The sequence below is a fragment of the Heterodontus francisci genome, chromosome 3 (assembly GCF_036365525.1).
Source record: "Heterodontus francisci isolate sHetFra1 chromosome 3, sHetFra1.hap1, whole genome shotgun sequence".
Taxonomy (NCBI): domain Eukaryota; kingdom Metazoa; phylum Chordata; class Chondrichthyes; order Heterodontiformes; family Heterodontidae; genus Heterodontus; species Heterodontus francisci.
In genome coordinates this window covers 7,067,555-7,090,549 of record NC_090373.1, presented here as the reverse complement: position 1 = coordinate 7,090,549, position 22,995 = coordinate 7,067,555, and the positions used below count along the sequence as shown (strand labels likewise).

General features: G+C 40.8%; 1 protein-coding gene across 20 annotated transcripts in view; it reads right to left on the bottom strand.

The window, feature by feature from the left end:
- The window catches only part of LOC137353703 (regulating synaptic membrane exocytosis protein 3-like), a 1,492,914-nt gene that overhangs the window by 339,923 nt on the left and 1,129,996 nt on the right, over positions 1–22,995 (bottom strand). For 19 of the 20 annotated variants that reach the window (XM_068020069.1, XM_068020075.1, XM_068020096.1 and 16 more), the window contains 4 exons: positions 20,018–20,148; positions 11,371–11,542; positions 9,524–9,677; positions 1,631–1,784 (listed from right to left, as the gene is read on the bottom strand). In XM_068020069.1, the coding sequence (XP_067876170.1) occupies positions 1,631–1,784; positions 9,524–9,677; positions 11,371–11,542; positions 20,018–20,148 (611 nt within the window). Of the gene's footprint in view, positions 1–1,630; positions 1,785–9,523; positions 9,678–11,370; positions 11,543–20,017; positions 20,149–22,191; positions 22,269–22,995 lie in introns of those variants that run through there. The other variant, XM_068020104.1, reaches the window with a different exon arrangement.

Below are 22,995 nucleotides of genomic sequence, written 5' to 3'. Positions count from 1 at the left end.
GAGAAGTCATTATAGATGATTCCCTGGCCAGGATTAGATACATCAGAATGGAACCAGGTGAGAGCAGTACCCAGCTGGACGAGAGTGGAGAGGCATTGGAGGAGATAGTGTGGTCAAGGATGGGGAGGGAAAGTTTACCTTTGTCACAGTCACATAGGGTATTACTTGTGACTTTGATGAGAGATGTTTTGGTACTGTAGCAGGGCGGAAACCTGATTGGAGGGATTCAAACATGGAGTTCTGGCAAAGGTGGGAATGGATTTGGGAGGCAACAACACGTTCAAGGACTTTGGAGAGGAAAGGGAGGTTGGAGATAGGGTGGTAGTTTGCAAGGGCAGTGGGGTCAAGGGTTGATTTTTTGAGGAGAGCAGTGATGACAGCAGATTTAAAGGAGAGAGGGACAACACCTGAAGAGAGAGAACTGTTTACAATATCGGCTAACATGGGGACCAGGAGGGGAAGCTGGATGATCAGCAGTTTAGTGGGAATATGATTGAGGGAGCAGGAGGTGGTCTCATGGACAAGATGAGCTCGCAACGGATATGAGGGGAGTTCGGAGAGAAACTAGAGAAAGATATGAATTCTGGGTTAGGGTAGGGGGAGCATTATAGGAAGTATGGCTAAGTGGAAGGGAGGGAGACGGCAGAGGCAGCTGATCAGATGCTGTCAATCTTAATAACAAAGTCCATGAGCTCCTCGCATTTAACTGTGAAGGTGAGAGTGGAGGGAATGGGGAGAGGGGTTGAGGAAAATAGTCTGCAGTAAAGAAGCTGGGGGTTATCTTTGCATTCCAAGATGATCCTGGAACAGTAAGCAGTTTTAGCAGATGAGAGCAGCACCCGATAGTCTTTTAAGCCAGATCTGATGGTGGATGGCTAAACCAGTTGTCCACCACATCCTTTTAAGTCTGTGTCCCTTGGACTTAAGAGAGTGGAGATGAGGGCTGTACTGGGGGAATGGCCAGTGTGAGACAGAGGAATGGTTTTATTGGGCACTAGGGTATCAAAGGTGGAGGTGAGGGTGCAGTTGAGCAAATTAGTAGCTGCAGAAATGTTGTTGTGAATGGAGGGCCAAAGGCAGGACAGAAGGGATTTTGAAAGTGCAGTTGTAAGTGAATTGAGGGATAGTATTTTTTCCAGGGGTGGATACAGAATGAGGTAGGGTTGGAGTGTGGAAGTAAGACATGGGTAGAGAGTGATACAAGGCAGTGATCAGAGATGGCCTTATCTGTAATTGATACGATGGGTCTAGCAAGATCATGTGAGATGGCAAGGGTGAGGGGGTGGGCATGAATATGGGTTGGGGAGTTTACATGGAGTGAGAGATTTAGGGATGATAAGAGTGCAGTGAACTCAGAGGAGAGACAACATGATGAGTTGAGATGGAGGTTGAAATTACCAAGGATTTAATATAACAACACAAGAAAATCACAAAGCATTAAACCCAATATAGATGAACAATATGTTTGCCTTTTTCCCAATGTTCCTGAAATTCCATGCAAGAAATTGCCAATTTTCAATCAAAACAAATCATTACATTGACAAATGCGAGAAGCAAAGATTAAACATTAACCACTTTCTGCCCAATGTTTAATAAAATAAAACTAGCCTCATGAAGATGAAAAACACACCTCTGTAGTGGGACACTGGGTAAACGTGACCGGGTCCTGCCCTGGTCGTCACCACGGTGAGGAGAGACAGAACGTGAACGATGGTGTGGGGTTCTCTGCTGATCGGGGACGGTTAGTGTGCTTGATCTACTTTCTCTACTGCTAGCCCTATAATCTGTTGGTTAAGATGCCAAAAATAAAAATACAATGGAAGTATTAATGTTTGTTCGCAAGATCATCAGTCAACACTAGCACTGCTGCAACTATAAAGCCAAACTATTATGAAACAAGAACTTAAAAGTGTGATTCCATTCAACGGCTTTTCAACCTCCCTTTTTTGGTCATCACTTTTACGTCTTTGAAGTATGAGGCACTCCGTGAAATGCATGCAAACCATGAGCATTAAAACAGCCTGTAAACCAAAATAAAGTGTTGTGGGACTGGTCCAGTTGCATGATGTACATTTAATATGTACTATTATGATTAAAAATAATCGAAGGGCACCAGCTTTCGCTTCAAACATGGACAAGTCCAGAGGCCATGCAAACATCGACATTAGGTAAAGCAAAGCCATGCAGGTTGCAATCACTCAGAAATCTTGAGTCTATGGGTATGTGCTGCTCTACAGCAGTTCAGCTGTGGAGCTCAAGCAGGAAGGCAGTTTGGGAGTAAGTGGAATCCAAGCATTTATTGAAAAAGATACAAGTCTCATCTCCTCCATAAAGAACATGATTATTCTTACTGTGTGATAGTTTATTTCTCCAAGCAACCCTGTATATTACAGGTAAGCTACAAGAATAATATTGCACCGTATGGTGTGTGAGACCAAGGTTAGGTCATGGTCACAGACCCCATCACAAACTAGCCTTTCTGTTGTCTGACCAAAGTCCCAAACTATTATGCGATGCAAATTATTTTAAGCGGATTTATTTGTTTTAGATGGAGTCTGAGGTATTAAATTGACTTAATGTAGGAAATAAAACGAACTATTTTGTCTCTTAGGTCAGCTAGCAGTGGGGTGGGCCCAAAACAATGGGAATGTAAGTGAAAACACAAAGCTCAGTCTGTCCACGCCAAATCAAAGTTTTCCAGCCCTGTCAGGCTCCCATTGATTGTCAATGGGAGTAGACACATGGGGATGTTACAAAGCAACTTCCACAGCAGTCAAAATCAAGGGTTTCTTCAATAATTTCTTCTCTCTTTCTAAATTACTCTTTAAGGTTAGAGTATTGGATTTTTAAGCATTTCTCAATATTTAATATTTTACTATTAATTGACCTGAGTCCTCAGTTATAATGATTCGGGGAAAAAACCCTGTTCTTATGAAACAGCATGCAAGCTTGTTTTCTTTGGTGAAGAAAAGGCTTTGAGATTTTCAAAATGATAAAGGAAATGAATTAAATAGATCCAGGCAAATTGTTGAGTATGCTGAAGGGCTGATATGATAAGCAACACAAGTTAAAAAGATGTCGCAACTGAATTCAGACTGGATAGCCTAGATTTTCCAATTGGCTTTATTCTAAAATAAATCAGCTACCATTTGTATTGAAATAAAAACAAGAAAGGTTAGAAATACTCAGCAGTCACTGACCTGAAATGTTAACTCTGCTTCTCACTCCACAGATGCTGCCAGACCTGCTGAGTATTTCCAGCATTTCTTGTTTTTATTTCAGATTTACAGCATCTGCAGTATTTTGCTTTTATATTGGTATTAAAATATTGGGAATTAGAACATCTAAGCAATATATTTACATAAAGAGTCACAGAGTTGCAGGATAAGTTATCAAGGAAAGCCACTGAGTCAGACTACATTAGAATGCAAAAGCATTTCAATGGGTTCCAGAGATTGAAAGGATAAGGGATATGGTGAGAAGGCAGGTAAATGAGGTCAGTATATAAAAAGGGACAAGTCTGTTTAGCCTTACTTGTGTTTTCTTGTTAAATTTCATACCCTCTCAATGCTGGATGCAGGCTTTATCCACAATATTTTACTTGATGAATCTTTAATCTCCATCCTTGTTATGCAGACAGGTGCCAATCACAGCCCACATTCCTAACCATTGAAGGAGCAGAAAAGCAGTCACTGCTCCTGTACACCTCTCAGTAACTACCTGCAGTGCAGGCTATGGAGTGGGACATCAGGACAGTCTCAAGGGTGAAACTAAAAAATATCCTTAAAATTGGAATTAATGAAAAAAGAAAGAGACAGTAAAAAATGCATATTTATGTTTGGTTTTTTTTGCTCTTTAATCCAAAGCTTAATAACATATAGAACATTGAACAGTACAGCACAGTACAGGCCCTTCGGCCCATGATGTTGTGCCGAACCTTTAACCTACTCTTTTTAGTTTATATAGAATGTAATTCTAGAATTGTAGTTAATCATAATGATTTTAGGGTTTAAACTACTAATTTACATCCAATTTATAATCCCAAAATCACACAGAAACTTCAACACTAACTTCGGTTTAAGGCATATGGCAACTTTGTTTCTTTCCTGATACAGGTGGGTGGCATCATTGTAGTACATTGCCTTCCAATGTCTGTGTCATGTACAAATGATTGAATACATTTTGTGAGAAAGGAGAATGGGAATGTAAATAATGTTAGTAGGAAGCATTTTTCATTTCCTTCAGTTTCTTTCCAAAATAGTTTCTCTGATAAAACTAAATCAGACTGTAAGTTTTCTTATTACAAGCATTTTTTATTTTTGACTTTAGAAGATTTTGCTCACAGCTGTTCCAAATTCAAGATAAAACATAACCTGAAAATCAGCACGTCGAATCAATCATAATGTTTAAACTTCAAAACTTCTTAAACAAGATCAATTTAACCGAATTTACAACTGTTCCTACTGCACTAAGTAATTATGTATCATGACATTCAGTGGCATTTTTACTTGACAAGAATATTTTGCAAGGCGTTGCTCTGATGTGAAACATCACAGGATGGAAGTGCAATTCACAGAATCAGTGTTATAGCATTATAGTCTCATTGCCAAAGCATTACACATCTCAAGCAGAGCCTTGAAAAGTGAAATTCTATGTGATGAGCAATATCTCCAGAAAGAACAAAAATGCCTGAGTTGCTTCTTACACATGAGCCTCAATAAAATCAAAACAATAGGTTATTTTTATATAGTTCATATGTGGGTTGATATAAGAGACTGTTGAACATTTTGTTTGCAGGTTTGAGACAGTTTAGCTGAATTTCTTTCAGAATGGTTCTGCGCCTTATAAAGATGGCATCAAGTTAATATATGATCTACTTTATCAATCCAAGCTAATCAGAAAATCTTAGACCAAAGGAGTTTTTTTTTGCTTCTCTTTAACACTAAGTAATCCAATACTCAAACTTCAAATGTATTTAGTAAAATTATGTGTCATGCCAGACACTCAAAAAACATTTGTTCACCTTTAAAGATTTTTTTTGGAAGTGAAATTCACTCCATCTTCAAAGAGTGAGTTATATTCTCTCTGGATAAGTATGATTTGCAGAATAAATCTCATTGCTAATAACTATTGGTTAAATCTCAACCAACTAGGTTGTGCTTTTACACAGCTAATTATAATATTTACGATGGCTGGCAGACTAATGGTATCTGCTTCCGGAAATATTTCTGACCTCCTGCTAGAGCACCACACAAAAGCAACTTCTAAATGCAGATAGCATTCATAGATTAGGGTATGTTCCGCCACCCCACCCACCTGACAAGACCACTCCAATACCATCATCAACATCATAATCTGAGATGTCACTATCACTGATTCGGTGAGATCCTGGGTAATGATGGAACAAACAAACAAAACAGCTATGCGTGTGGGCTCATTAACACTTATGGTAAAATCTTTAATCAGAAATGCTTTATAGTCGAAGTGTATTATGTGAGCCAGAAAACAAGCAACTGAGAGAATTAAAAACTGGTGAATTAATCTATATTTTTAACAGCACAATTTTTAGTATGGTCTCTGTAACAAAAAGGGTAATCAATTTATACTCAGTGGATAATAGACGTGCAATTAACTAATGATGGTGCCTTACTTTGCAAACTGAAAAAAAAAAACGAGAATTAAACTCTGAACACCCACACCACTCTCGGTGTGGAGCCTTACCCTCCGGGAGTACATACTGGGAAGGTGTACACATATACAAACATACACACCTCATGATTTTCCATCCATTAATCAACCGAAAATTGTGGAGGAGCTACACACAATTTCCAAATCTGCAGCTGCAGCAGACAAGACTCCATGGCAGGACAGCACACTTGTAAAATTCACCCTAACACCTTGAATATCTTCTAATTTTTTGCTGGTTGGAAGCAACAGATGTCAAACAATACCACATCTACGGCATGCTGATACTGGAATTGAATAGGCCAAACAAAACATTGGTCGTGTCTTCAGACCAAATTATTGAACTGGATTTTCTTCTTGCTTAGTTTGTATAATCATTACTATTTTATTAAAGTGCTTCCAGTTCCACAGCAGTTTTCACTAAATAATTGATTATATCAATGTCTTGAAATTGCATCCTTTTGTTTTAAATGATATACAATTGTAGTTTAGTTTGGAATTGGCTCCTGTAACCCATGTGAAAACACACAGCAAGTCAGTCAGAGACAGAAGGAGGAGACATTAATGCTATGGGTGGTGACCCTTGAATATTAATCTTTCTTTTTGTATCAGTTGCTGACTGACCTGTTGTGTATTTCTGTTACCTTTCTGTTTTGATTTCCCATTATAAGCATTTCTTCCTGGAGAGTAAGGGAACATTTCCTTGGTTAGTTTCTCATCGTGGAATTGTGAATCGACTCTTTATAGTCATAGTTACAGTTTTGATACAAATAAAGGACATTGCTTCCTGCTGTATTCTATATCATTTGTGCAATCCTTAATCCAGAACCTTGGATACTGACCAGCATGACAACTTGAGGCAAGCTGGTTTTCAGCATCCATACTCACATTCATCAGTATAGAGTAGGGATGTATCTCTCCAGTAATGTGCAGGAAAATACATTTCAGTATTGATGTGCTCAAACCATTTGGTACATCAACATTTCTATTCAATTTGTGTGGTACACCCAGACATCTAGCCTGCTCTCTATTTTTCAACTCTGAGTATTAACAGTCTTTAACACTACAGCTTCCTTAAATTGATATAATTTACTTTGTATTACAAAGAATAACACAGCCTGGATTGTGTTTAAAGACAGTGACATATCTCAGTATTGAGAGATGAAGTTAAGAGCTCAGAAACACCAGAGGAAGGGCTAGACTGCACACAAATAATAGATATGAAACAGTTAGGTGACATTAAAATAGACAAACGACATGGTCCAAACAACTTGCATCCACAAATCTGAAAGGTGGTGAGGACTGAAATCAGAATTAACTAATATTTTTTTATAAACTGTGAACATGGGAAGGATTCCTGAGGAATGGAAAGTGGCCAAAATAATACCATTCATATAAAAAGATCACTGGGAGCTGTGCAGAGGCAAGTCCAACATTTGTGATTTATTGGATAAGCACATGTTACAAGATAGTTAGCACGGGTTCGGGAAAGGGGCCTCATGCTGAACTAACCGGCTGGAACTCTTTGACGTGGTGAACAATCACATTGATATATGCTTGGATTTTCAGAAAATTGTAACAAGATTCTACATAGGTGATTAATAGAAAAATTGAGGTGAGGTGAGAGTGACTGCCCTTGACATCAAGGCAGCATTTGACCAAGTACGGCATTAAGGAGCCCTAGCAAAACTGAAGACAATGGGAAACGGGCGGAAACTCTCCGCTGGTTGGTGTCATACCTAGCACAAAGGAAGATGTGGTTGTTGGAGGCCAATCATCTGAGCTCCAGGGCATCACTGCAGGAGATCCTCAGGGTAGTGTCCTAGGCCCAACCATCTTCAGCTGCTTTATCAATGACCTTCCTTCAATCATAAGGTCAGAAGTGGGGATGTTCGCTGATGATTGCACAATGTTCAGCACCATTCGTGACTCCTCAGATACTGAAGCAGTCCGTGTAGGAATGTAGCAAGACCTGGACAATATCCAGGCTTGGGCTGATAAGTGGCAAGTAACATTCGCTCCACACAAGTGCCAGGTAATGACCATCTCCAACAAGACAGAATTTAACCATCTCCCCTTGACATTCAATGGCATTACGATCGCTGCATCCCCCACTATCAACATCCTGGGGGTTACCATTGACCAGAAACTGAACTGGAGTAGCCATATAAATACCGTGGCTACAAGAGCAGGTCAGAGGCTAGGAATCCTGCAGTGAGCAACTCACCTCCTGACTCCCCAAAGCCTGTCCACCATCTACAAGGCACAAGTCAGGAGTGTGATGGAATACTCTCCACTTGCCTGGATGGGTGCAGCTCCAACAACACTCAAGAAGCTTGACACCAACCAGGAAAAAGCAGCCCACTTGACTGGCAACCCATCCACAACATTCAGTCTTTCCACACAGCAGTGTGTACCATCTACAAGATGCACTGCAGCAACGCACCAAGGCTCCTTAGACAGCACCTTCCAAACCCGCAACCTCTACCAACTAAAAGGACAAGGGCAGCAAATGCATGGGAACACCACCACCTGAAAGTTCCCATCCAAGCCACACACCATCCTGACTTGGAACTATATCGCCGTTCCTTCACTGTCGCTGGGTCAAAATCCTGGAACTCCCTTCCTAACAGCAGTGTGGATGTACCTACCTCCCATGGACTGCAGGGGTTCAAGAAGGCAGCTCACCACCACCTTCTCAAGGGCAATTGGGGATTGGCCATAAATGCTGGCCGAGCCAGTGACACCCACATCGCATGAATGAATAAAAAAAGATAGAAAAAGATAAAGTAAAAATATGGCACAATGTTTAAAAAGGAGCAAACAAGTTGACAATTTTGCTTATTAGTTAGCTCGATATATACGGGGAGGCGGTAGCGTAGTGGTAATGTCACTGGACTGGTAGCCCAGAGGCCCAGGCTAATGCTCTGGGGTCGTGGGTTCGAATCCCACTGCAGCAGATGGTGAAATTTGATTTCAATTAATAAAATCTGGAATTAAAAAGCTAATCTAGTGTGACCATGAAGCCATTGTCGATTGTTGTAAAAACACATCTGGTTCATTAATGCCCTTTAGGGAAGGAAATCTGCTGTCCTTACCTGGTCTGGCCTACATGTGACTCCAGATCCACAGCAATGTGGTTGACTCTTAAAATGCCCTCTGAAATGGCCACTCAGTTCAAGGACAATTAGGGATGGGCAATAAATGCTGGCCTGGCCAGCGACGCCCACATCCAATGAATGAATAAAAAAAATATGAACTATACATTTATTCAGTACTTGATTTTGGTACTTTCTAAGTTAAAAACTAGTACTAATTGCTTTCTAAAATAACAATCTGAACACAATATTTATGAAGTACTAAAGGCTCTGAAATTACACAAGTGAACATGTACTCAGCACGTTTGTTCTAAATTCCTCACTCTGCTCTTTAACAGAGGTTTAACCTAATTATTTTAAATAGGTTAGATCCACTGCTAAATAGCCAAAAGGAACTGCAGATGAACATTTTAAGCGTTTGGATGCTGTTATCCAAGTGCATAGTTTTAAGGGTTAAATGTCTTCTCTTGGGTCCTGTAGTTTAGCAGTTATTAAAACATTGCAATAAATGAATTAAAACAATATTCTTAATTAGGAAACAGAAAGCCTTATTTTCAGGACAGCTTGATTGTAAAATATTACTGACTTTCAATCTTACACAGTGATTTCAAACATACATCACAGTAAGCTTAATTCACAATCAATACAACAACGGGTATCTGTTATGCTGATGATTTATTTCAGAATCTAGCCAGATAGCTGGCAAAATTCTAATGGGACAGCAATTACCAATAACCTACTTTGTAGCCTTTTACTCGGACTTTCCCCATGGACATGCCGCCGTGGCATGTAGGGTGATGGCTGAGGCAGAGGTAGTGAAGATACATCATGTGTCTGAAGTTTGTACCAGTGTGGTTCATCATCCAGCAATGCTGTCTCCAGCTCTATAAGGATCTGCAAAAATGCAACAATGTCATCTATATCAGTGATTATCAATGTAAAATATTGTAGATAAACAACTTTAAGGAAGAGCTGGATAAATATCTAATTAGGAACAGGAAGGTGGATTATAAGGATAAGTGACAAATAGCATATGAGCTGCTGAAATCATAGAAAAATCAGGCCAATCATTGAAATTAAAAGTGGATTATCAACCTCATTGTTGGAAAATTATTGAACCAGTCACCATGTTACCAAAGAAAAACACCTGAGGATATTGTCCCTTTAGGTAGTTTGTACCCTGTAACTAATAATAAAGTAACTAGTTTATGATTAAAATCTTGCATGCATAAACACTTCCCTGCCTCTGGTGCCAGCTGTGGCTCAGTCGGTAGCACTCTCACCTCTGAGTCAGAAGGTTCAAGTCCCACTCCAGGACTTGAGCACAAAAATCTAGGCTGACATTCCTGTGCAGAACTGAGGGAGTGCTATGCTGTTGGAGGTGCTGTCTGTTGGACCAGATGTAAAATCAAGGCCCCCTCAGCCCTCTCAAGTGGATGTAAAAGAGCCCATGACACTGTTTTGAAAAAGAACAAGGGAGTTCTCCCCGGTGTCCTGGCCAATATTTATCCCTCAATCAACACCACAAAAGTAGATTATCTGGCCATTATCACATTGCTGTTTGTGGGAGTTTGCTGTGTGCAAATTAGCTGCTACATTTCCTATATTACAACAGTGACTACACTTCAAACAGTGCTTCATTGGCTGTAAAGCACTTGGGACATCCTGAGGTTACGGAGGGTGCTGTATAAATGCAGTCTTCCCTTACTTTTCTTTATCTATATGCCTTAGTCACACTTTTGTCTCGACATTTACTACCATAAATTGCTAAGTCAATGTTCTCAATTAAATTTCATATGTCATCAAGCACAATGTAGTTGCAAGCTCTGGCCACCAATGTGGCTCTGTGGAGGGAGCTTCTGAAGTTGTACTCTGAACCCTATTATAATCTTATCTATATAAAATCAGCTGATCATGGGGAATGCTATCAGCACTTTACCAATGTATATCATATTGTTAGGGCACATATCCTCAGCTCTTTGATCAGGAGTTAGCACTAAAACCCTGAGTAACAGCAAGAGCACAAAAATGGGATACAACAGCAGCAGAGTAACTGCCAGGTTTAAAAGAGAAATGAGGGATCAGCCAGGAGGGAATTTTATACCTACGTGTGCAAGTTGAATATCATTCAAAGGCTGAGGATAGTTATATCTATGCTAGATAGTTTGACATTGCTCCTCAACCTTCACATACAAACAGCTGTAAATGAAAAGTCATTGAAAAAATTGTGGTGGATCTCTGAGGACCCATATCTACTGTATGGACCATGGTAGCTCCTCAAGAAAAGCTTCTGGCACATTAGAACAAGAAATATAATAGAGGAATCTCTAATTTATTCTTGCTGTGAGACCAGGTAAAGAGCTTTGGGAGGGAGAATGATCTGAAGGGCATTTCCAATGTCCTAATTCCCAAGTAGTATTCCTGTCTGGGTGATGACCATTCCGTGTAAATAAGCTGGAGCTGGACACTGATCTGTATTCAGTATTCTCCAGTCAGGCGGCTTTCTGAAGTGTAATGTCTGGCCAATGCCGGAATATTTTTATAATAAAAATATATATAACACGTTAAAGTGTAGGAATTTTTTTACCTCTCCAAGAAATTCACTTTCTTCTTCTTGTACTCGAGGCTGATCCCACAGTGTGATCTCTAACATCCGCTCTCGAAAGTCTCTCCGATGTACATGTGAATAGACAAAAGTTTGGTTCCATTTTGGCTCTAAGCTTTTCTTTACTGTTTTGGTCCTCCGTTTACTCTTGTCACTGTCCATTAAAATACACAGTTGAATTACTTTTCATTCTAGTTGACTGTTTTTATGAGCAGAGTCTCAGTTTTCAACTCCATTAGTGACCAAAGTTTAAGAAAAGAAACAAGTCAAAACAACAGACTGCTTTACATTTTCAAAGTGTATCACATATATAATTCTGTGCGTAATGAACACACTTTGTAAAGAAGCTTCACCCGCACTCGCTTCTAAATTTGTTGCTTTCAATCTTGTATCTATGACCTCTCACTCTTTACTCCTCAGCTACTGGAAGCAGCCTGTTTCTATTTACCATTGTCCATCCTTTCATAATTTTGAACACATAATCATATCACCTCATAATCTGGGTTGTTCTGCTGAAATAATACTTACCTTGCAAGGATAAAAGCAAAATACTGCAGATGCTGGAAATCTGATGAAAGGTCACAGACCTGAAACGTTAACTCTGCTTCTCCCTCCACAGATGTTGCCTGGTCTGCTGAGTATTTTCAGCACTTTCTGTTTTTATTACCTGTGCAAGGATTGCTTTGTATTTGTATTTCCTCATACTAGGCAGTACCCCAGTGAATTTGCATTGTTCCGTATCCTGCCTATAGCATGGTGCCTAATACTGCACACAGTTATTTTTAATCAAAATATAACTTCACTTAATGTCACTGAATTCCATTTATCTTTTTTAGCGTGTTCCCCATTTTACCAATTTCCCTTTCCACTTGCCTTTGATCTTAAATACTTTCTATCATCTTAAATTACAACACCACTTCCTCTAGGGCTGTATCCAAATACTTGGAACAGAAGTAGCCCTGGAACTGAACCTACCCTCCTAGCCAATTTTCAATCCAGTTTGCTACCCGCCCCCGAATGCCATACCCAGAATCTTGTCTAGTAATCTCTCATGTGGTACCTTGTCAAAGGCTTTTTCTAAAATTCATGTACACGACGTTCTCTGATTTTTCATACACGCCATACGGTTACCTCCTCAGAGAATTCTGAGGACTTAATCAGCCAAACGGCCTGCTCTGCGCTGTATTAGATATATGCTACAACCTTGGATGTAAATTGTATTCGAACAAGATTCCTCATAACAAAGGTCAGAAAGAATGAAGAATAGAAAGCTCACAGCCATATTTTCCACTTTCAAAGAAGAAGCTTTTTTCTTTTTGCTTATGGTTTTTCCCTGGATGTCCACTCCACTAATTGGACTGTTAGCATTCAAAGATGGAAATTGGGAGAAGCTAGACCCAGATACATGGGAAGAGGTTGCTACTGTGTGATGACATTGGACTTGTCTATCGTTATGTGAAGCAAAATTGCCCTGTAATTACCTATGGAATTTGCAATTTTGATCCGGACCCCAGTTATAAATGTATGCTTTCTATTTTGACATCTTCACTATCTACATTGTGATTTTGGAACAGAACTCCTTCTACGCTCTCGGTACAAAAGACCTAATTGACTTAATTTTGCTTACACACTTGCATCATAGGGCATCGTTTTAAATATGTTAATGAGCCTACTGCCTGCTCCGATAATTGCTGCCACTAATACTGCGGCAGCCAGAAACCCTGCGGACATGTTGCTTGTTTTAATCATTTTAATCCTATTCCTGCCCATTGGCCATGTGTGTGTGTGTATGCGTGTGTGTGTGTATGTGTGTGTGTATGCGTGTGTGTGTGTATGCGTGTGTGTGTGTATGCGTGTGTGTGTGTATGCGTGTGTGTGGGGCAGGGGTGGGGGGGAGGGTGTGTGATTTAAACGAGATATCGAAATCTTTCAGATTTGACAGGCGTGTGAAAGACATGAGACTTGAATGTGGGCAAATACACATGTGTATTCAAATTGAGGGGGATAACCTCCAACCACAGAGACAATACCCAATCTTTGCCCAAGCGTGGTAATAACATGTTTAGAGAACCAAGAGATAATCAGGAAAGTTAATTACCTGTCAGATTCTAACCGGTTCCTAGAGAACAACAGGTTGATTACAGGGAATTAAACAAATATACCCCAGAAATGTTCTTCTACTGGAGCGAAGTATGCAGTGAGGTCCCCTCGGTGTTGGTATTAAGATCATTGCTTCATTGTTATATATAAAAGACCAAGACTTGTGTTTATGGAGAAATAATTCAAGTTGTACAATTGAGGCGGCACAGGCACAACCAGCCAACTAGCCTCCCTCTGTGCTGTGAGAGTCCATGATTCTATGAATTTCAAAATTTACGAATGATACAAAACCTGGTAGCATAGTAAATAATAAGCAGAGTCATAGCAGATGTCAGCAGGACATAAACAGAATGGTGAAATGGGCAGACACATGGTAGATGCAATTTAATGTGAATCAGTGTAAAGTGATACACTTTGGGAACAACAAATGGAGAGGCAGCATTCCTTAAATTATAGAACAGTACAGCATAGAAAGAGGTCATTCGGCCCATCAAGTCTGTGCCAGCTCTTTCGGAGAGCAATTCAGTTAGTCCTCTACCTTGGCTCTGTCCCCATATTCCATCATGTATTTATCTGATTCCCTTTTGAAAGCATTTATTGAATGTGCATCCACAACCCTATCAGGCTGGTTCCAAATCCTAACCACTCATTGCATAACAAGGTTTTTCCCAATGTTGCCTCTGGTTCTTTTGCCAATCACCTTAAATCTGTGCCCTCTGGTTATTGATGCTTCAGTCATTGGGAACGCAACATTCCAAGTGGGGTCAAAACTAGTGTTTCACCATAACTTCCAGTTCTTCGTGCTCTATGCCCAGGGTCCCATCAGGGTCACTGACCTGAAATGTTAAATCTGTTTCCCCCTCCACAGATGCTGCCATATCTGCTGAGTATTTCCATTATTTTCTGTCTCTGTCTCAGTACTGAACCCTGGAGAACAACACTGAGAGATGTGCAAGAGGGGAGGGACGTACGGGTGTATATTAACAAATCACAGAATTGTTACAGCACAGAAGGAGATCATTCAGCCCATCGTGTCTGCACTGGCTCTCCGAATGAGTAATTCACCTAATGCCATTCCTTCTCCCTGTAACCCTGCACACTCTTCCTTTTCAGATAACATCCCGCTACCTCTCGCTTTGAAGGTGGCAAGGTAAGTTGATAAGCTAGTTAAGGAAGTACATGGGATACTTGGTGTTGTGAATGAGGGAGTGAATACAAGAATAAGAAAGTCTGCTAAATGTTTACAAATCACTGGTTAGGCCTCAGCTGCAGTACTGTGTCCAGTTCTGGGCAGTACACTTTAGGAAGGATGTCAAGGTGTTCGGGAGGGTACAGAGGAGGTTTACCAGACTGATACCAGGATTGAGGGACCTCAATTATGTGGCGAGATTGCAGAAGATTTGATTGTTCTCCTTAGAGCAGAGAAGATAAAGGGGAGAACAAAGACAGGTATTCACAATCATGAGGGGTTTTGATAGAGCAAGCAGGGAGAAACTGTTTCCACTGGCAAGTGGGTCAATAAACAGATGTCGTCGAGTTAAAATAATTGGCAAAAGAACTAGTGGGGGAAATAAGGAGAATTTGTAATCACACAGAGAATTCCACAGGAACTTTCAAAAAAGCAACTGGACATGCGTTTGAAGAGAATTTGCTTCAAGAGTTATGGGGAAAAACAGAATTGTGGGAATAATTTGGATAGCTCTTTCAAAGAACCAGCAAACCAGCAGAGGTGTGATGGGCTGTATGGCCTCCTTCTGTGCTTTAAGGGCCTATGACCCGATAAAAGCTATTCCCATTCTTACCTCATACACAGAGATGTTAGTCAAGCTGGTGGTCAATAGGGTAATCTGTGATAGATATCTCAAATGGGTTATGGAAGGTCCAATTAATGCAGTAATAATTACATGCTCTCATAAGGCCTTATTTCACAATGTACACGTGGACTTTTTTCCAGTTTTAATTGGTCTATGCGCTATTTCTATTTCAAAATGTCTTTCACCCAAAATATGAGGAATTGTATTGTCTAACGCTACATGAATTCCTAAAAATATTTACTCAACAAAATGCTGGCAGGGATCTAGATGGACCTTGGCCAGTAGTTATGTCCCAAACGGTTACTGACAGAATGTATATAAAAGGCACATATTAGGATAATGGATATTTGGAGAATGGATAGGATTCGGAATAACTGTATGAACTGCAGCATGGTGGTGTAGTGAGAATGTCACTAGACTAATAATCCAGAGCCCAGGCTAATGCTCAGGGGACATGGGTTCGAATCCCATCATGGTGAAATTTGAATTCAATTAATGAACCTGTTAAAAGCTATTAATACATTAAAAGCTATAAATAAAAGCTATTCTAATGTTGACCATGAAACCATTGTCGATTGTTGTAAAAACCCATCTGAGTCACTAATCTCCTTTAAGGAAGGAAATCTTCCATCTTACCTGCTCTGGCCTACATGTGACTCCAGATCCACAGCAATGTGGTTTACTCTTACATGCCCTCTGAAATGACCGAGCAAGCTACTCAGTTCAAGGGCAATTAGGGATGGGCAATAAATGCTAGCCTCGCCAGCGATGGCCACATCCCACAAAACAAAACAAAAAAAGAACAGAATAGGTATCGAGTTGTGGGAGCTTGATGAAGTGATGTGACAACTGCTTAAAGGATTATTGAATCAATGAAGCAGCTGAAGACTTGATAAAGGAAGAAGTTAAAACAATCCCCTTGATTAAAGAAATAGTGCAAGGCATGTTGGTAACCAGAGATAAAGGCAACATCATCCAAATCAGTAATGAGAATTACGAAAATCAGAACATTTCAAAGGCAGAACACATCTGGAGGATTTTTACTAAATTGGATCCATATTGAAAATAGCTGAATTTCTAATTTTATCCAAGATGATTAGATTAGATTAGAGATACAGCACTGAAACAGGCCCTTCGGCCCACCGAGTCTGTGCCGAACATCAACCACCCATTTATACTAATCCTACACTAATCCCATATTCCTACCAAACATCCCCACCTGTCCCTATATTTCCCTACCACCTACCTACACTAGTGACAATTTATAATGGCCAATTTACCTATCAACCTGCAAGTCTTTTGGCTTGTGGGAGGAAACCGGAGGACCCGGAGAAAACCCACGCAGACACAGGGAGAACTTGCAAACTCCACACAGGCAGTACCTGGAATCGAACCCGGGTCCCTGGAGCTGTGAGGCTGCGGTGCTAACCACTGCGCCACTGTGCCGCCCTAAGATAGTTAAAGGAACTTCAGACAGTGCACAAATTTGTGCACAAATCTTTGAAGTTGGCAGGACAGGTTAACAAAAGCATATGGGATCCTGGACTTTATAAATAAAGGCAGAGAGTACAAAAGCAAGAAAGTTATGCTTAACCTTTATTAAACACTAGTTCAGCCCCAACTGGAGTACTGTGCCCAATTCTGGGCACCAACCTTTAAGGAATGATGTGAAGACTCGGGAGAGAGTTACAGAAGAAATTTCCTAGAATGGTTCCAGGAATGAGGGATTACTCTGGGATAGACAAGAGAAGCTGGGGTTGTTTTCCTTAGAGCAGATGATGTTAAAAAGAGATTTGATAGAGTATTTAAAATCATGAAGGGTTTAGATAGAGTAAGTAGAGAAACTCTTTCCAATGGCTGAAGGGCCAATAACCAGAGGAACAGATTTAAGGTGATTGGCAAAAGAACCAAGGCGACATGGAGAAAAACTTTTACACAGCAAGTGGTTGGGATGTTGAATGCACTGCCTGAGAAGATGGTGGATTCAGATTCAATAGTAGCTTTCTCAAGGAAATTGAATACTGGAAGGAGAAAAAAAATTGCAGGGTTATGGGGAAAGAGCAGAGGAGTGAGACTAACTCAATTGCTCTTTGAAAGGCCCATTGCAGACTCAATGAGCTGAATGGCCTCCTTCTGTGCTATATAATTCTATGATTCTATGATATGTAAAGTGATACACTACAGTTCGAATATGACCCCAGGCCCAGTAATCAAACACAGCACGCTAGGGGTTTGATACTAATGGTAGTGACAATCCCACAGTTGAACAATAACAGATAACTGATGAAGTGTTTAAAGTGGCATCACTAGCAGTTTTGGAGACATTTTGGTCCCTTTCTAGAGTAAGTGATGGAGTGTAGACACCCTCAGATATCTCCTGCTGTCCCAGGAATCGGCGAGTCTGTCTATGTCACTGTGGTGGGCTGCAGAGACCTTGCTAGCTTGTGGCTTCAGTCCAGATGCACTATACAAGTGGCTGAATGAGTTTTGGAAGAAGCAACTTGGAAATAAAAAACTGTGAAACATGTAGCGAGGCTCCATTACAGATGGAAAAACCACCTGTCCTCTTCGAACCTCATGCTCTGTTTTACGCCCACTGAAATAACTAAGTTTGGCGATCAGATTGTGGAGTCAGTTGAGGCCCGCAATGTTAGATTCAGATGAAGCAATTCTTCCAAGCAGAAGCATTGAGAGCCGTAACCAAATTTGGACCTCCAATCCCACACCTTATCACCAGGTTGAAACACAATCTTGGAAAGGTAAAGTACTCTCAGTTCACATGCTGCAGCAAAAAGCTTAGACAGAGAAAGGGATATCAAGCTGAGGTGAACACGAATGGTTGGGAGAAGTATTGGTTTCCCTCTCCACAGATGCTGCCTGACAGGCTGAGCATTTCCAGCATCTGCAGTATTTTGCACTTGTTTTAGTGAATAACGTTGGACAACAGCCAGTGCTGCAGGTCATGCCAATGCTGCTTGCGATAGCCCGGTGAATAAAATTAGTAATTTTGATAGGTTTAATACATGGAGTTTAGAGAACGTTGAGAGGAATAAGAATATGATGGAAATAATCACTCGAGCGAAGGTTAAGTAAGGCAGATGAAGGGGACCAAGGAGAAGAACGGTTGGATTTGGAAAGGTATTTTATTGTGTTCCAAGGAGGGGTTTGCAGGATAGTGTATAATATAATATTGGGGAGGTAGGCTGATGATTGTGGTGGGGGGACAGAGGGTGCGATCAGCAGAAGGGAGGCTGAAAGCTTCCTTGAAGGGCTGCAAAGTGCTCCAGTCTTTCTTTTACCGCCAAGTTTCTCAAGGCCTGGGAAACCCATGCGGCAACTGTTAAATTTAAATCAGGCTCCCAGTCGCACAATGGGGAAGTGCTTTCAACATGTTAAACATGCCCCTCGAGACACTCACAAAGCATGTAAAATGGTAAAAGGCACGCAAAGGGTCACATTCCCCATCTTAAGAGGTCTGAACCCACACTGACCTCCTCCCACCCATTGTGGGGGATTAATATGGAGACCAATTTCTTTATATTCTGAGAATGAGCGTAACACTTTAGTAGGTTTACTTGCTCGGATTTCCTGGTGAATGTTAAGTAAGCAGAAGCCATCAGCTTAATGAAATTTAAGAAGCACCAAAGGATTTGTGTAAAAACTATAACTAGTTTGGAGCTAACATCTCTACATTTCAGCCATTATCATTTTGTCAAGGTATGATATTTATAACAATAAAAAATTATCTTCTACATAAACAAAACACACATTCCAGTGAGAATGAAGTGTATGTGGTGTGACATTACCATTTACTGGTGTAATAACGTGAGACAAAGATCACAGAACAATTTTTTTTGTCGATATTAATAAAACCAGTAAACTGCTTTATTTCTGGCATCTAATCGTATATCGATTAATCTGCTTGGTGGATCTAATAGAACCGATTTATAAAGTTAACTCTGCAAAATTTGAGGTCATCCAGACCATGTCCCTACCTGGAAACCCTTTGGGGCCTAGTCCAACCTCTCCATTGACCAGGTTGCCATGATCCAGGTAACTTGGGCCAACGGGAGCAGAAGCAATGAGAATTCTGGTGGCTGATGCTATCCTACAAGCCCCGTGTCCTTCATAACATCAGGCACTCAAAGCAGCAGACAGAACTTCCTGCCACAACAGGAATTTCCAAATTTCATTCAATGCAAGTGACCTCTGGTGATCAAATGGGGGTCAATAACATCCAATTCTTGATGATTGGGTGCTGCTCTCAATCCTTTTGAGCCTAGTAGGGCAGGTGAGCGCTTGCGTTCTTGTGAGTACCATCATTTGCAATACTGGTGCTGATAGTCCTTAGTGATTTAGTAGGGGAGGAACCTAGGCAGCAGACAATTAATTATCACCCTCCAACTCCCTGCTGGCGTAACTAAAGCATATAAATAACTGAAGGTCTAACATATGATACCAAGTACCTGGTGATTTAGTAGCAGTATATGTTACTTGATGGTCCAGTGGCAATCCATGTATATGTCTAACTACCTCAAGATTCCCAATAAATGTTTCCCTGATTTTGCACCAGCCATTGTGCATTTGTGACTAGTTAAGATGCGGACTTGGACTTCTCTGAATTTATTTGGATGTTAATTCCTACTACCCAGCAACACAAAGCGATGTGAAATGAAATCAAAGAGAATTGTTAAAGAGCAATTTTTGATGTTCACCTTCGATCTGGAAGGAAGTACATTTTTACATAGGGATTCCTGGGCCGACCATCCCTTCGGGAAGGAAGCTCCGTGGCTTGTAACACATTTACTATCAGCTGGTGGCCTACTTTATCATACCAGAGTTTCACCTGCAAAAACAATGCATTCTATGAGCCCCATGCACATTGTGGAAATGTCAGCATTTAAATAACATTACACAGCAAAACGAGCAGTCAAACTTACAGTGCATGTCAGATACCTTGTGACAGAAGGAGCTGTTTTTTCAATGCTTATATGAGTGCAAAAATATCTGTTGCTATTGCATAGAATTTTATTCTGATTACATAATGAATTAGAATATAGTTTTTAGGAATTGTTCAAATGCAGGTTTTCCTAGATGAAAATAAATTGTTTGAGGGCATTCACCCCAATACACAAGAACACAAGAAATAGGAGCAGGAGTAGACCATATGGCCCATCGGGCCTGCTCCACCATTCAATACGATCATGGCTGATCTTGGGATTCAAATTGAGTTAATCCCAATTTCAAAAATCTTCTGTTATTGATATTTGAAAATATACAAATTATTCAAATATCGAAGGGTACACCACCTGAACTTCATTAATCAATCATGACAGATTACCAAATGTCAGATCCTGTCAAGGTACTGGTGCTGATAGTAAGCTATGGGACACCAGCTTCTGCACACTTTACACATTTCCTATTTTAGCAGGCATGTTAACATTTATTTTAAATAGGTTGATGACTCCAATAGCACACAGATGTGCTGTATCCCATGGAGTCATGTTAGGGCCATTGTCCGTTTTCCAACCCTTCCTCTCCTCTGTGAGGTGCTGCCTCTTCCTAATGTACCAGCAGTCCTCTGCTACACTGCTGAAGCAGATATGTTTCATGATGAGGCCCAAACCCTAATTCTGTTTTCACCTGACACCATCATGAATAGACTCTCTAGCAGGGAGCAGGGGTCAGCAATCGGGAGCAGGAGCCACTGTTGATTTTTCACCTCCATGACCCAGGGATACAGAGGAGAATTGTAAAGGTTCAACAGAGGCCGTGACAGTGAGCTAACTCAGACAGATCAGGATTTAGGCCTTCCTGTTTACAAGAGCTAGTTAAATGGTTTAGTGGCAGACTAAATGATGGTTTTACTCATTAGGGTGCTGTAGAGATAATGATTGACACTCCATGGTCGTGAAGCAGGCAGCAAGCATTCAGTACTTGACATGAGTCTCAATGCACTGATTCATGCTGTAGTATGGACAAGTCTTTTCACACCCAGTCCAGAGACATCTGTGACCAATTGCTACAAGCTGTCCAATAGTTGTCTAATGCGACTTTTCTTCTGATTCCCTCCCCACCTCTCTCTCACCATCATTGTGGAGAAGTGCATAACGTATGCTCAGTTCAATCCCTACTGTACAGAGTTCCAGGACCCCAAACACATTACCCAGCTCTTTAATAAATTATATAAAATTACATTGAATATACAGCACAGAACGGCCCAAACTGTCTGTGCTGGTGTTTATACTCAAACATTCCATATACCTCATTTCAGCAAATTTATTTCCTTTTCTCTCTTGTTCTTGTTCAGTTTCCTTTTGAAAGCACCTATGCAATTTTCCTCAGCCACTTCCTGTGGCAATGAGTTCCACATTCTAACTACTCTCTAAGTAAATACATTTCTCTCATTTCCCTATTGGATTTATGAGCAACTATCTTGGAATTATGGCCCCTAGTTTTGGATTCTCCCATAAGTGGTAACATTCTCTCCACATCTACCCTCTCCAACCCGTTCATAATCCTAAAGACCTCTACCAGATCTCTTCTACCTGTTCAATCTTTCCTGACAGCTTTAATCTCTCAGTTCTGGTACCAACCTTGTAGATCTGGTTTGCACAATCTCCAGTGATTCTATGCCCTGTTTATAGATGGAGACCAGGGGCTGAATTTTACCAGCCCTCTGACGTCAGGGGTTTCGGCAGAAGGGGGGGGGGGGGGGTGGGGCCTGGAAAATTCTTCCGGGAGAGGCCCGCCTTGACCCCCAATGTCAAGAAGGGCCCGCAACATTTTACGAGCAGCAGCCAAGGCCTCGGTCTGGCCCTCCCGCCTCCAAGTGGCGGGCCTTCATTGTAATATTAAAATGAATTTAAAAACATGCAAATAAACTTACCTGGTCCCAATGGCCATCCCACACCGATATTCCAGTCGCTGGCCGGAACTCCCACACCTTTGGATGTCCACACGGATATCCAAGGCCTGACACTGGAGGGCAGGGGGGAGCAGTGAAAACTGAGTCAATTGGCTAAGGGGATGGTGGGAAGGGGTTGAAGGGCAAAGAGTGCCTTGAGTGCAAAGTTTGAGATTGAAAGGTCGGGACCGGCAAAAATTATTTTTCTGGGGGGGGGGGGGGGGTGGTGAGGGAAATAAATATCATTGCGGGGGTGGAAGAGGGTCTTTGATGTGTAATGAACTGATTTGATTCAAATAAAAGGTGATGGTGGCTTTAAATATACAAATAATCTGTCAGGGCTTGAAACCCTTTAACTGTGCACTGATCAGTCCTATACAAGTTGAACACAACTTCACTACTTTTGAATTCTAAGCTATTTTGAATTGCTTTGCTGACCTGCAATGCTGCTTTTAATTATTTATTAACCTGTGTCCCTAGATCCCTTTTGCTCTTCGACCTCATTCAGTTTATGATTTTCTAAGGTGTAGGTGATGTTTCTGGTTTTTTTACCAAACCACATTACCTCATATTTATCTGTTAAAGTCCATTGCCACCTAACTGCTTAGTCTGCAAGTTTTCTAATGTCTTTTTGTATGATGTTGCATTCTTCCTCCGTGTTAGCTACCTCACCCCCACACAGTTTGTCATCATCTGCAATTTTGATACTGAGTAACTTGTTCTTAAGTCCAAATCATTATTATAAATAATGAGTAACAGTGGGCCCAGCACTGGTCCCTGTGTGGC